Source organism: Oncorhynchus mykiss, chromosome 5, assembly GCF_013265735.2.
Source record: "Oncorhynchus mykiss isolate Arlee chromosome 5, USDA_OmykA_1.1, whole genome shotgun sequence".
Classification (NCBI taxonomy): Eukaryota; Metazoa; Chordata; class Actinopteri; order Salmoniformes; family Salmonidae; genus Oncorhynchus; species Oncorhynchus mykiss.
The window spans coordinates 9,040,985-9,053,591 of NC_048569.1; the positions used below are offsets into that span (position 1 = coordinate 9,040,985).

The 12,607-nt window shown below is 43.0% G+C and overlaps 2 protein-coding genes across 3 annotated transcripts in view; both read left to right on the forward strand.

The window, feature by feature from the left end:
• The first annotated feature begins 64 nt into the window (after positions 1 to 64).
• nfil3 (nuclear factor, interleukin 3 regulated) lies at positions 65 to 5,741 on the forward strand. Of its 2 annotated transcripts, XM_021601577.2 has the most exons (3): positions 81 to 263; positions 616 to 719; positions 3,933 to 5,741. In XM_021601577.2, exon 3 carries the CDS (start codon positions 4,088 to 4,090, stop codon positions 5,471 to 5,473), a length of 1,386 nt encoding a protein of 461 aa, XP_021457252.2. In that variant the 5' UTR covers positions 81 to 263; positions 616 to 719; positions 3,933 to 4,087; the 3' UTR covers positions 5,474 to 5,741. The 2 variants fall into 2 exon arrangements, with proteins under 2 accessions (XP_021457250.2, XP_021457252.2); XM_021601575.2 differs by lacking the exon at positions 616 to 719 and having other exon boundaries at positions 65 to 263.
• A 1,998-nt stretch (positions 5,742 to 7,739) lies between these two features.
• auh (AU RNA binding protein/enoyl-CoA hydratase) overlaps positions 7,740 to 12,607 on the forward strand; it is a 50,279-nt gene continuing 45,411 nt past the window's right edge. Inside the window, exons 1-3 of the mRNA XM_036976707.1 lie at positions 7,740 to 8,335; positions 12,065 to 12,132; positions 12,212 to 12,299. Of these exons, the coding sequence (XP_036832602.1) occupies positions 8,113 to 8,335; positions 12,065 to 12,132; positions 12,212 to 12,299 (379 nt within the window). The 5' untranslated portion in view covers positions 7,740 to 8,112. The remainder of the gene's footprint in view (positions 8,336 to 12,064; positions 12,133 to 12,211; positions 12,300 to 12,607) is intronic.

The window sequence follows — 12,607 nt, forward strand, 5'->3', positions numbered from 1 at the left end:
AACCACATTGCAATGTTTTGAAATGCGGGCTTTTATTTTGAAGAATTCTTCATTAGCATACGTCACTGTTTGTGCTGTTGGCAGAATACTAGTGTCACTCCGAAAGGAAAAGCGAAGCAGACAAGGAACGTTTCTCCAAATTTACTGGATTTTTACCTCCGGCAAAACTATTTGTTTTTGTAAATCAGAAACTCAGCCTATACTCTTTTACACGGTATACATCGGAAAACAATACTTTTTTTATCAACCTGATGCTTGAAAAGGTAATTTTTTATTTTAGTTAAGCGTTGGAAAGCCAGCCATACTGGTGGAAATTATGTTTACGCAGTCTAGTTGGCCGCCCTAACTATTTAGTCTCTATAGACAAAATCTCTAGCTATTGTATTGCACCATATTCATTCATTTTAAAAGTTTACCTGTTATTTTTTTAAAAAACGTATTACATTAACTCATAACAAGTGTATTACTGTGTAATTAGCTAGTCGGATAGCTGTGGTATCACGCATGATGTAACGTATGAGGTTCGCCTGCTTGGTTAGCTGTAACCGCTGGAGACTTCACATGTTGCTACAGGAGCGAGCGTGCGGGTTAGTTTGATATTTTGTATCATTTTAGGCTCGATAACTACCAGTAAACATTACGCGCAGACGGAACATGGCACAGTGACCTGGAATTCGATGTGGGTGGATTTGCTGCTGTCTCTCTGCGGATGGAAATAAGTACAAAAATGTTTAAAAAAATCTTATATATATAATAGCCTAATATGCCCGTGTTGGTAGCTGATCCAAGTACTGCTTTACATCACACCGTTGCAGTTTAAAATGGGCATTAGCCTACATACCCATACAGCAAGCAAAACATGCATGGGACTACCTATGTGTGATGCTTTCCATTGAGGAAATAGGCTTGGATAATGTACTTCAAGTAGACATGTATTTGTTCTTAGTGTTAGATAGTTTTTCTTTAAACCAATTTATCAGTCCTGTATAGGCTAACATTGCATAACCTCCTCAGCCTCAGAATTTGCTGGGGAGGGATGGAGTTGATCGCGCTTATTTTATAATCCTGACACAATGAAGTAATCAGGGGCAATGGGACATGACGGTGAACGAGCACCTCATTCTTTCGGGTCCTGTTCTGACTGACAATCAGAACATTCCGTCTCTGTTTAACGATTGAGGAACTTTGCACGCTACACCTATAGACTGTCTAGAGTTGTTGCCCATAGGCTAAAATGACTCACAAATCGAGCATGGTATCAAAAAAAGAGCGGGGAATCAATATTTGCGGAGTGTATTGTTCAATTTGGTACGCGTTTGGCGACATTGTAAGCAACCGTAGTATAAAACGTTATTGTACCGTTGTTGCCTACACTATTGCCGCGATATTGACTCAAGTTCATTCCAAAAAACAACTCCATTATAAATATATAGAAAAACATCGCAGACTCATTCGCACGTGTTTCGGGCCTTTAGTTAGCATAGTGTCAATTGTGAGAGTCTGACGTCATTGTTCCCTGATTTTGTTTTTATTTTGTTGTTTCTGTCCGACCACGTGTGATGATTATGACTGGACGCATTCCTTTGTTCCTTGTTTTTGGGAGTTATAGGAGCACGGTGTAGGCTTCAATATAGGAACACAATGTAACTACAGTATAGCTGTGTAGTTTTTTTTATTCCATTGCTGCTTAATCTGACTATAAGCCTAGGCGGTGGTTACTAAAGGACCACGCCTTTTGTAAAGCCCACGCATTTGGCTCCGAGTTGTTTATCTCATTCGATTTGAACGCACCGCCGAGTTTGACCATTGAAGGTCATTGTCAGGCAGTCTCTCAGCTCTTTTACGACTGGAGCTAAACATCTATGTTTAGGGTAGTGGGTTTACGGCACTAATAGATCTTGCTGTTCAACTGACTTGCCGCAAGAAAATAGCAAATAGCTTTTCCTCCTAGACTGTTTTGAAACGGGCATTGTTTCAGTGTGCATGACTTAATGCTTAGACCTCTGGCGATGACATCATTTGTAGAGCCTGAATGGGGTCGTGCGCGCTCAAAAATCGCATAATTTTCGTCACTCTCTGACCAATGGATTTCGCAGTTGTGTCATCCTATAATGTCAGAGTAGTCTTGTCCTCCATTCGTCCTGGAAAACGTTGTACTTGTTACACGCATCTACTTTGTCTGTAGATACAGATGGACAGTCTAATGTATTTATGATCATGTTTTTACCTAATTCCTACACTGTACTTTTAGAAGGAGAAAGAGAGAGAGGGAGAGAAAGAGATCAAGAAAGACTTGCTTTGGCCATGTAAACATGTTTCCCATGCCAATAAACCCATTTGAATTAGAATTTGAGAGGGAGAGAGAGAATGGGACCCAACTAATGGTAATAGTTAATAAAACATTGAATCCACTGTAATACATTTTCTCTAGTGAAGAATGAAGATAGGGCATCTGATTGGTCTGTTATAATAGGGAAATGGAGACCTGATTCAGCAAGCATATCCCTCTTGATATTGTGATCTCAAGAGGTTGCAAAGTTTAACAGTTTATGTCCCCTCTTAGGATGAGTATCATCAATCAATCAAATGTATTTATAAAGTCTTTTTTAACATCAGCAGATGTCACAAAGTGCTTATACAGAAATACAGCCTAAAAACCCCAAACACCAAGAAATGCAGATGTAGAAGCACAGTGGCTAAAGAAAAACTCCCTAGAAAGGAGAGGACCTAGGAAGAAACCTAGAGAGGAACCAGGCTCTGAGGGGTGGCCAGTCCTCTTCTGGCTGTGCTGGATGGAGATTATAAGAGTAGATGGCCATTGAGGCAAGATTGTTCTTCAAGATGTTCAAACGTTCATAGATGACCAGCAGGCTCAGAATTGTAAGATGTGTGGCCAAGGGCCACCCTCAGTGGTGTAACCTGCTCACAGGCACCCTGTCAGTAAACAATACAGAATTAAGCAATAAGGCCCGAGGGGGTGTGGTATATTGCCATTATATCACAGCTAAAAACTTTTCTTACGCATGAGCCTGGATACAGCAATATTGGCCAAATACCACAAGCCCCTGAGGTGCCTTATTGCTATTATAAACTGGTTGCCAACATAATTAGAGCAATACAAATAAAGGTTTTTGTCATACCCATGGTATACGGTATCTGATATACCACAGCTGTCAGCCAATCAGTATTCAGGGTTCGAACCACCCAGTGTATAATAAAGAATGATACATACCTATACCTAAACAGTGTATTGGACATGGACTGGTGTAAATCTACTGTTAAGCAGGAGGTGAATGTTAAAAGACATTACATAAGCTTACTATGCAGACATTCCGTCATTTGTTACAAAGCTCAACTGAGCTCAGACATTAATTTTCCTCTGCTGTAAAAGTCGCTTTACATTATGGTGTAATAATACAAGATGTCCAAAGTCTAGATTACAAAATGGGTTTTAAATAATGGCGTGGAGGATATTTCACATCTCAAAACCGCTGAGGATTTCAGCTACTTTGAGAGTCAGTTATACTAAACGTTATGAGATTATTATGGCATCACGAACTCCAGATCCAGTTTTTCAAGTTCATCCACCTATGAGCTATAAGTTTGAAGACAAAACCATATTATGGTGCCTGGCTACTCCTTTTCGGGTATATATGATATGTTCTGCACAAAAAAATCCCCGTCAAACACAATACGTGCCCTTTATTACGCAGTATGTAGAAAAGGTCAGCGTGCACATAATCTTCAAGAATGTGTTTCTTACAGTACTCTATGAGTACTAAGCAACATCTATGTTTACTCAGCCGAAAGATTCATGTGATAGTGATGTACACTGTGACCAAGCACATGAAATGGAAGCCAAAGACAAATGTGAAAAGCCATCTGATCTTAAACTTTGATATCTAAAACTTCCCTTTTTCTTTTCTCAACAGCTTTGGTGAATTCTAAAGGACCATTCCCCTGTTGGAACTACCATTGTTGGACACAAATGTCATTGGTACCTTTTGGTTTAAGATAACGAGATGTCCAGTCAAAAGGACTAAGGACCTATGAGTTTCTTGAACACAAATATCCCAATCGTTGAAATATGCAGACCATCAAGAGTGAGCCACTGTCAAATGGCTCCTACAGCGGAGAGGACGCCCTGGTTCTGGCTGTGGCCCTTCAAGGGGCCGACAGGGATCTGATGGACCACAAGCTCTCCACCATGCCCTTCAAGGCCAAAGGCACCTCCTGCCGCAGGAAACGGGAGTTCATCCCCGACGAGAAGAAAGACAATCTCTACTGGGAGAGGCGACGCAAGAACAACGAGGCGGCCAAGCGTTCGCGGGAGAAGCGGCGCCTCAACGACATGGTGCTGGAGAACAAGCTGCTGGCCCTGGGCGAGGAGAACGCTTCCCTCAAAGGAGAGCTGCTGGCCCTGAAACTCAAATTCGGCCTGGTCAGCTCTGCGGCCTACACGCAGGAAGTGCAGAAGATCTCTGTTACAACGGCCGCCCTCTACCACGACTTTGTCTCGCCGGGCGAAGCCCGAGGCTCTTGCATCAGGGACCTAGAGTCCCCTCACCTGGGCAGCAGCTGCATATCGGTCATCAAGCACTCCCCTCACAGCACGCTGTCTGACATGGCCGAAATCTCTGCAGCGACCAAGGGTAGCATGTGCAGGACCCCCGAGATCATCAAGCAAGAGCCAGCGGAGCACAGAAGCTACGTGCGTGAGAGGAGCAGTCCATACGAACTGTACAGGAACTACATTACCAGCCCTTTCCCCGGGGTTTACTCCCAACCCTCCCCGTTCCTGCCGCTCACCAGGTCGATCAGCAACTCCCCGAGGACCTCGGACGACGGGGCCGTGAGTAAGTCCTCGGACGGCGAGGATGAGCAGCAGGTCCCCAAAGGCCCCATGCCACATGCCGCTGACCCGAAGAGCGTCATCGTATCCCGCCTCAAAGTGCCAGATGCTTGTTCGTCGGCTCTGCCCCACAAACTGCGGCTCAAGAACAGGGCCATTCCAATCAAAGTGGAGGCCATCGACCCCGACTACGACTCTTCTGGAAAGTCCTCCTCTCCCATCGACATGTCGGCCAGAGAAGACTACCAGAGGGGCCAGGGTGCTGTGGCAGACTACATGCAGTCGCCCCTCAGCCCCTTGTCACTCCAAGTGACCAACATCCGGGATTGGACCCACCGACCAGAGCACTGGCACAAAGACAGCTCAGAGAAGCCACAAAATGGCTACCAGAACAGGCTCTCCCCGGTCCCTGTCTCCAAAAAACTCACTCTGGACCTTGAAGACGGCTCCTACGCCCACTCAGACTCTGAGAACTTGTACTTAAAACGAGGCATAGCTGACCTGTCTGCAGAAGTTTTGTCTCTGAAAAGACTGATAACATCGAGGCAAGGGTCCGTGATAGAATCAACCAAAAGCACTACTGATCATGAGTCATTATCGAAAGGATGTTACTCAAAATGAGTTCTGTTTGCACAATGCCTTGTTTTCCACTGTATTTACTATTGCACTGTGCGGTTGATATGGTGTATAAACGCAGTACATTTAAAATGAATGGTGTGTTGTGCACTTGCTGTTGTAGTTCGGCGTATCTTCTCCATAACTCCACCTGTAACCCAAAGCCAAATGTCAGGCTGAGGCTACTGTACATGCACATTTTATGTCAACTTTTGAACGTTTTGTTGTAAATGGTGACTTTTTTTGTTGACAATAAATATGTGTAAGCACTGAACCGTGTGCGTGTGTGTCTTTTAGCAGTGTTATTTTCAGTTGATCTGTTAAGTATTTCAACAAACAGTTCACGACAAGGATGCAAATAAATCGTTGTCTCTGACACTGGTAGGATTAATGCAATACACTCATCGGAAACGGTTCATGTCCATTACAATCTCTGAAGAGTTTAGCAGGGGAAGCAGGGGAAAAACTACAGGTGAGACATGTACATGAAGGGAGCTCTGCAGATGCCCGCTTTTGTGTTCCCAACCCAGACAAGTTAAAGAAACACTACGTGAGTTAAATTGCTTATTGTTTACATACAATTTTGGATAGACTCTTTGCTGATTGGTTCCTAGTCATATACATTTATGATAATTATCAATTTCTTACAGTATATCATGAAACCAGACAAAGTATTAGGCCAACAATAGCCTATATGCTTTTTGCTGATAAGTGTGGGGAGGTGTTGCCCTTTCTATCCATTGAGGTCATTTATGGGCAATATTTCTGTCCATTTAAGGGGACCCTTTTTGGCCCAAGAGCACCCCTAAGCAAAACAATAGTCTTTTTAACCATGAAAATCAGCTGACTAACATACAACTAACTATACAACCTTACCTTGAAATTAGAACATTACATTTACATATACAGTAAATTAATAATTATGAATAAATTAGTGCCATCTGAAGCCAACAAATATATCCCATTGAGAACTTGTTTTCTCACAGCAACCAGCCTAACTTGCATTTTGTCAATTATTTTTTTTTTGATTTCGGTCACATGGCCACAACTATAACAAAGTAAAGCATTGAAGACCATGTTGGCTCTGTCCCCAGTATCTTGGTCAAATCAAATAATCAAATCACATTTTATTAGTCACATGTGCGGAATACAACAGGTGTAGCCCTTACAGTGAAATGCTTACTTACGAGCCCCTAACCAAAAAAGCAGTACAAATAAGAATAAGAAATAAAAGTAACAAGTAATTAAAGAGCAGCAGTAAAATAACAATAGTGAGACTATATACAGGGGTGTACCAGCGCAGAGTCAATGTGCGGGGGCACCGGTTAGTGGAGGTAATTTGGGTAATATGTACAAGTAGAGTTATTAAAGTGACTATGCATAGATGATAACAACAGAGAGTAGCAGCGGTGTAAAAGAGGTGTGTGTGTGGGGGGGGCGGGGGCAATGCAAATAGTCTGGGTAGCCATTTGATTAGATGTTCAGGAGTCTTATGGCTTGTGGGTAGAAGCTGTTAAGAAGCCTCTTGGACCTAGACTTGGTGCTCCGGTACCGCTTGCCGTGCGGTAGCAGAGAGAACAGTCTATGACTAGGGCGGCTGGAGTCTTTGAAATGTTTTGGGCCTTCCTCTGATACCGCCTGGTGTAGAGGTCCTGGATGGCAGGAAGCTGTGCCCCAGTGATGTACTGGGCCGTACGCACTACTCTCTGTAGTGCCTTATGGTTGGGGGCCGAGCAGTTGTCATACCAGGCGATGCAACCAGATACCATGCAACCAGATGCTCTCGATGGTGCAGCTGTAGAACCTTTTCTAGATCTGAGGACCCACCTGAGGAACCATGCCAAATATTTTCAGTCTCCTCAATTACATTATAAGATAATGCCTGGGATGTAAGTCTACAGACACGTAATAATAACAATATCTCATTAAATCTGGGTCAGTAATCCAGCCTCATCACAGCAAAAACTACTATACAGTCGGCATTCCTTCACTGGCTGACTAAGGTACTACTGAAATTATTGGTTTAAAGACTACAGTCTCAGTCATTTAAATTATTGAAATACCACATCATTTTCATGAATAGCCTACCTTAATGAGATTAATACAACTGTCTTTCTTAATCCATTATAACCATAAAACTAAGCCACAGGAGAACAATGGTGTCATGCAAAGTCATGTTTGCTAATAGCAAACTGCTTAATTTCATTGAATGTCATTCCTTGAGTACTGCACACAGGATCAAAGGGCAGTTACGATGTAAAGAGATACAGCACACTGCAGTGTTTACATTTTGTTGGTGGTTTCACTCTTTGATGGACAACCTGAGACCAATGCATCTTGAGTGCAGGCAACAATTCAAGTTGCTTCGTTTTTGTCCCATCTAATGCATGTTTGGTCAAAAAATGCGTTTGTGCCATAGCTCAGAATTTCACTGTAGTGTTTATTACGGCCTCGACGAAGATACACAGGTCAAAGTGATGGATTTCGATGGCGAGTTTTTTGTTTGTTTAAACAATTATGGAGAGAGCATTGTTTTATGGCTGTAACTAGCAGAGGGAATCCTATTCTGCGGCTGGTCACGTGGTCAACCCCACGTCACACTCGGTTCAAAGTTGAAAGTCAAAACAACACTGCAGCACGACAGTATGGCGGTTCTTGTGGGTTGCCGAGTACTTCTGCAAGCTATTCGACCCCAAACGGGTACCATCGAGGGAGTGCGCAGATTGCAGGAGCATACGAAGTCTTTGCACAATGTCCTCAACAACAAACTACAGTACATTCGTCCGACAAGCAATGGAGCGACCCGTCATTACAGCTCCGATATTAAGGATGACTTGAGCATTAGATATCTGGACGGAGAAGATTCAGGTAGCTAGCCATTGCCATTAGTGTATAAAACAATCCCAAATCGTGTTGTTGGTGTAAGACGACTTTGTTTCAGGAAGTGTGTTGCCAAATCAAAAAGCTATAACAACTCAACGCGACACGCTTGAGTTGCCTGCAGATAAAGCTGCTCTGTTAGCTGCTACGCTATCTATCGCTCAACGTCTTAACTGTCAAAAACAATGTTGCAGTGACTAATCCTTGAAAGAGAAACATTGTTTCTTAAAATATGTTACAATGTCCTATGCTAATTACCAAACGTTGAAAGAAAACGTATAGAACGAATCCTATTTCACTAGTGTAGACTGTAAAGTGAATGCTGTGGTGAAACCACTAATCATATCACTTGGTCCAAGCTTCCTGACATCTAGGCTCTTTATACCAGCCGGTGTCAGAGGAAGGCCCCCATAAATGGTCAGGTTACCCTAGTCCTAGACTGTTCTCTCTGCTACCGCACGGCAAGCGGTACCGGAGCGCCAAGTCTAGGACCAAAAAGCTCCAAAAACAGCTTCTACCCTAAAGCTAGAAGACTGAACAATTCATAAAATCGCCAACCGGACAGTTTACATTGACCCCCCCTCCATTTTGTACACTGCTACTACTCTCTGTTTGTTTGTTACCTATGCATAGTCACTTCACCCCCAACTACATGTACAGATTACCTCACCTAGAACAACTAATCAAATGGCCACCCGCCTTTGTTTTTACACTGCTGTTACAAGCTGTTTGTTATCTATGCAAAGTCACTTTACAAATTACCTCGACTAACTTGTATCCCGCACATTGACTCGGTACCGGTACCCGCTCTCTATAGCCTCGTTATTGTTATGTCCTTTTCTTGGTACTTGTTAATTTAATTTAATTATTTTACCTTAGTTTATTTCTTGAACTGCATTGTTGGTTAAGGGCTTGTAAGTAAGCATTTCACGGTAAGGTGTCTACCTACGCCTGTTGTACATGACCTATTGCCTACATAGCGGATTTGAATGACTGACACATAACACTAAAGAAAGCTTAAATTGCCAATATTTTCTTTATTTTAGTATTTTTTGGTGGGGACTATTTTGGTAAAACGATTCCCAACTGATCCAATTGTAAAACTAGATAAATCATCTCCAAAAAAGATTTGTCACATTTTCTCTAGCTATGTCAGAGATAACTATCCAGAAGTCAACTACGTACAACATCCATGTTCAAACTGACTGCAAGGTATTTGTCAGTGTCAATTACTTGACTGCAAAATCTCACCACTTCCCAACTTTGTGATCTTGTCCTAATGTCAATATAAAGGATGATGAGTTTGGTGTTATCCCTTCAATCCCCAGTCCAGGACTTGCCAGTTAATGTCAAAAGTATTTTGCTCAATTCCTCGCCTGCTTATCGAAATGTCAGAGAGAGTACTGCTTCCCTCTGACGTCTTTCATGACCCCCCCCCCGCCTTTTCATGAACCCCCCCCCCCTCGCCTTTTCATTACCCCCCCCCCCCCCCCCCCCCCCCCCCGCCAATTTCTGCTGCTGCTAATCGCTGTTATCAATGCGTAGTCACTTACCCCCTACCTACATGTAAATATTACCACAATTACTTAACTATCCTGTACCGTGCACATTGACTCGGTACCGTTACCTGTGTGTGTATATATATATATATATATATATATATATATATATATATATATATATTATTTAACCTTTAACTAGGCAAGTCAGTTAAGAACTAATTCTTATCTACAATGACGGCCTACCGGGAACAGTGAATTAACTGCCTTGTTCAGGGGCAGAATGACAGATATTTACCTTGTCAGCTCGGGGATGATTCAATCCAGCAACCTTTCGGTTACTGGCCCAAACCTCTAACCACTAGGCTATAGCCTCATTATTGTTATTTTGTGTTACTTTAAGATTTAAAAAACTACTTGAGTTTATTTAGTTTATTTTTCTTAAAACTACATTGTTTGTTAAGGGCTTGTAAGCATGCATTTCACTGTGAGGTCCAGGATTTTCCTTGCCGCCTCAATCAAAACAAATCAAATGTTATGTCACAGGTGTAGGTCACACCTGTTGTATTCGGCGCATGTGACATAACATTTGATTTGTTTTGATTGAGGAGGCTAGGAAAATCCTGGAGGATTCTAGAAAAACACTTTTGAGATTCACCCAATGGTCATTGGCCTCTGTCTGGAGACGTGGAACCAAGAATACATTCCCACAACCCTCTGTGGGCTCAGTGCCATAGTGTTATTGATGGTATTCAGTATGATCACAGACGTAGTATGTCATGGTGATGTCTCATTATTCTATAGGACACATTTATACAATAAGGGATCATATCGATTTATGGCGCACCAGATTATATAATTTCCATGTTATATCATAGTACTATGGGTGTACTATATTCAATCATAGTGCTGTGGTACTGTACTATATTATATCATAGTGCTATGGCACTATACTATATCATGCTACTATACTATATCATAGTACTATGGTGCTGTACTATATTATATAGTACTATGGGTGTCTATATTATATCGTAGTACTATGGTACTGTACTGTAGTATAGTACTGTACTATATTATAATATTATGGTACTGTACTCTATTTTATCATCGTACTATGTTACTGTACTATATTATATAGTACTATGGGTGTACTATATTATATCATAGTACTATGGTACTGTACTATATTATATAGTACTAAGGGTGTACTATATTATTTCATAGTACTATGGTACTGTACTATATTATAGTACTATGGTACTGTACTATATTATAGTACTATGGTACTGTACTATATTTTATCACGGTACTATGGTACTATATAATATCATATATCATGTTTGTTATTCATGGCCCCCACTCTGTCTGCTATTCATGGCCCCCCACTCTGTCTGCTATTCATGGCCCCCCACTCTGTCTGCTATTCATGGCCCCCCACTCTGTCTGCTATTCATGGCCCCCCACTCTGTCTGTTATTCATGGCCCCCCACTCTGTCTGCTATTCATGGCCCCCCACTCCGCCTGCTATTCATGGCCCCCCACTCCGTCTGCTATTCATGGCCCCCCACTCCGTCTGCTATTCATGGCCCCCTCTCCGTCTGCTATTCATGGCCCCCACTCTGTCTGCTATTCATGGCCCCCCACTCTGTCTGTTATTCATGGCCCCCCACTCTGTCTGCTATTCATGGCCCCCCACTCCGCCTGCTATTCATGGCCCCCCACTCTGTCTGCTATTCATGGCCCCCCACTCCGCCTGCTATTCATGGCCCCCCACTCTGTCTGCTATTCATGGCCCCCCACTCTGTCTGCTATTCATGGCCCCCCACTCTGTCTGTTATTCATGGCCCCCCACTCTGTCTGCTATTCATGGCCCCCCACTCCGCCTGCTATTCATGGCCCCCCACTCCGTCTGCTATTCATGGCCCCCTCTCCGTCTGCTATTCATGGCCCCCACTCTGTCTGCTATTCATGGCCCCCCACTCTGTCTGTTATTCATGGCCCCCCACTCTGTCTGCTATTCATGGCCCCCCACTCCGCCTGCTATTCATGGCCCCCCACTCCGTCTGCTATTCATGGCCCCCTCTCCGTCTGCTATTCATGGCCCCCACTCTGTCTGCTATTCATGGCCCCCCACTCTGTCTGCTATTCATGGCCCCCCACTCTCTGATATTCATGGCCCCCACTCCGTAGTCCTAACGTTTCATCTATCTTTTAGGGATTGTCGTCTTTGGGATCAATCGACCAAAGCAAAAAAATGCCATCAGCAAAAACCTTGTCATTCAGGTATGTATGGACATCCGTGAGGTAGCCTACACATAGTGTGGCTGTCATTAGCTCCCGTTTTGATTGTGTTCTCCGTTAGATGACTGAGGCTGTGGAGAGTGTAAAAAAGAACAGCAAAGTGAGGACTGTCATCATTTGTAGCCTGGTGCCTGGGATATTCTGTGCAGGTACACAACAACTTTATATATCTTGGGTGACAATAGGGGTCAGACAGTTGGAACTATACCCATGATGCATTTACTGTGTAAGTGATAGTCTTAAAAATAAATACAAATCTATGGGTATGTTGTTAATTTAAAGGCTGACATTTATTTGTGTACATTTGAAAATATCCTGCATGTATTTATAACTCACTGGGGTGTGGAATCAGTTACCGCTAGCCGTAATCTGTGTACATTTTTGTTGCTTTTATGGTGTCTGTAACTGTAGCGAAGATGCTGGCGGAAAAGCTGGGGGGGCGGGAGAGAGCACATTT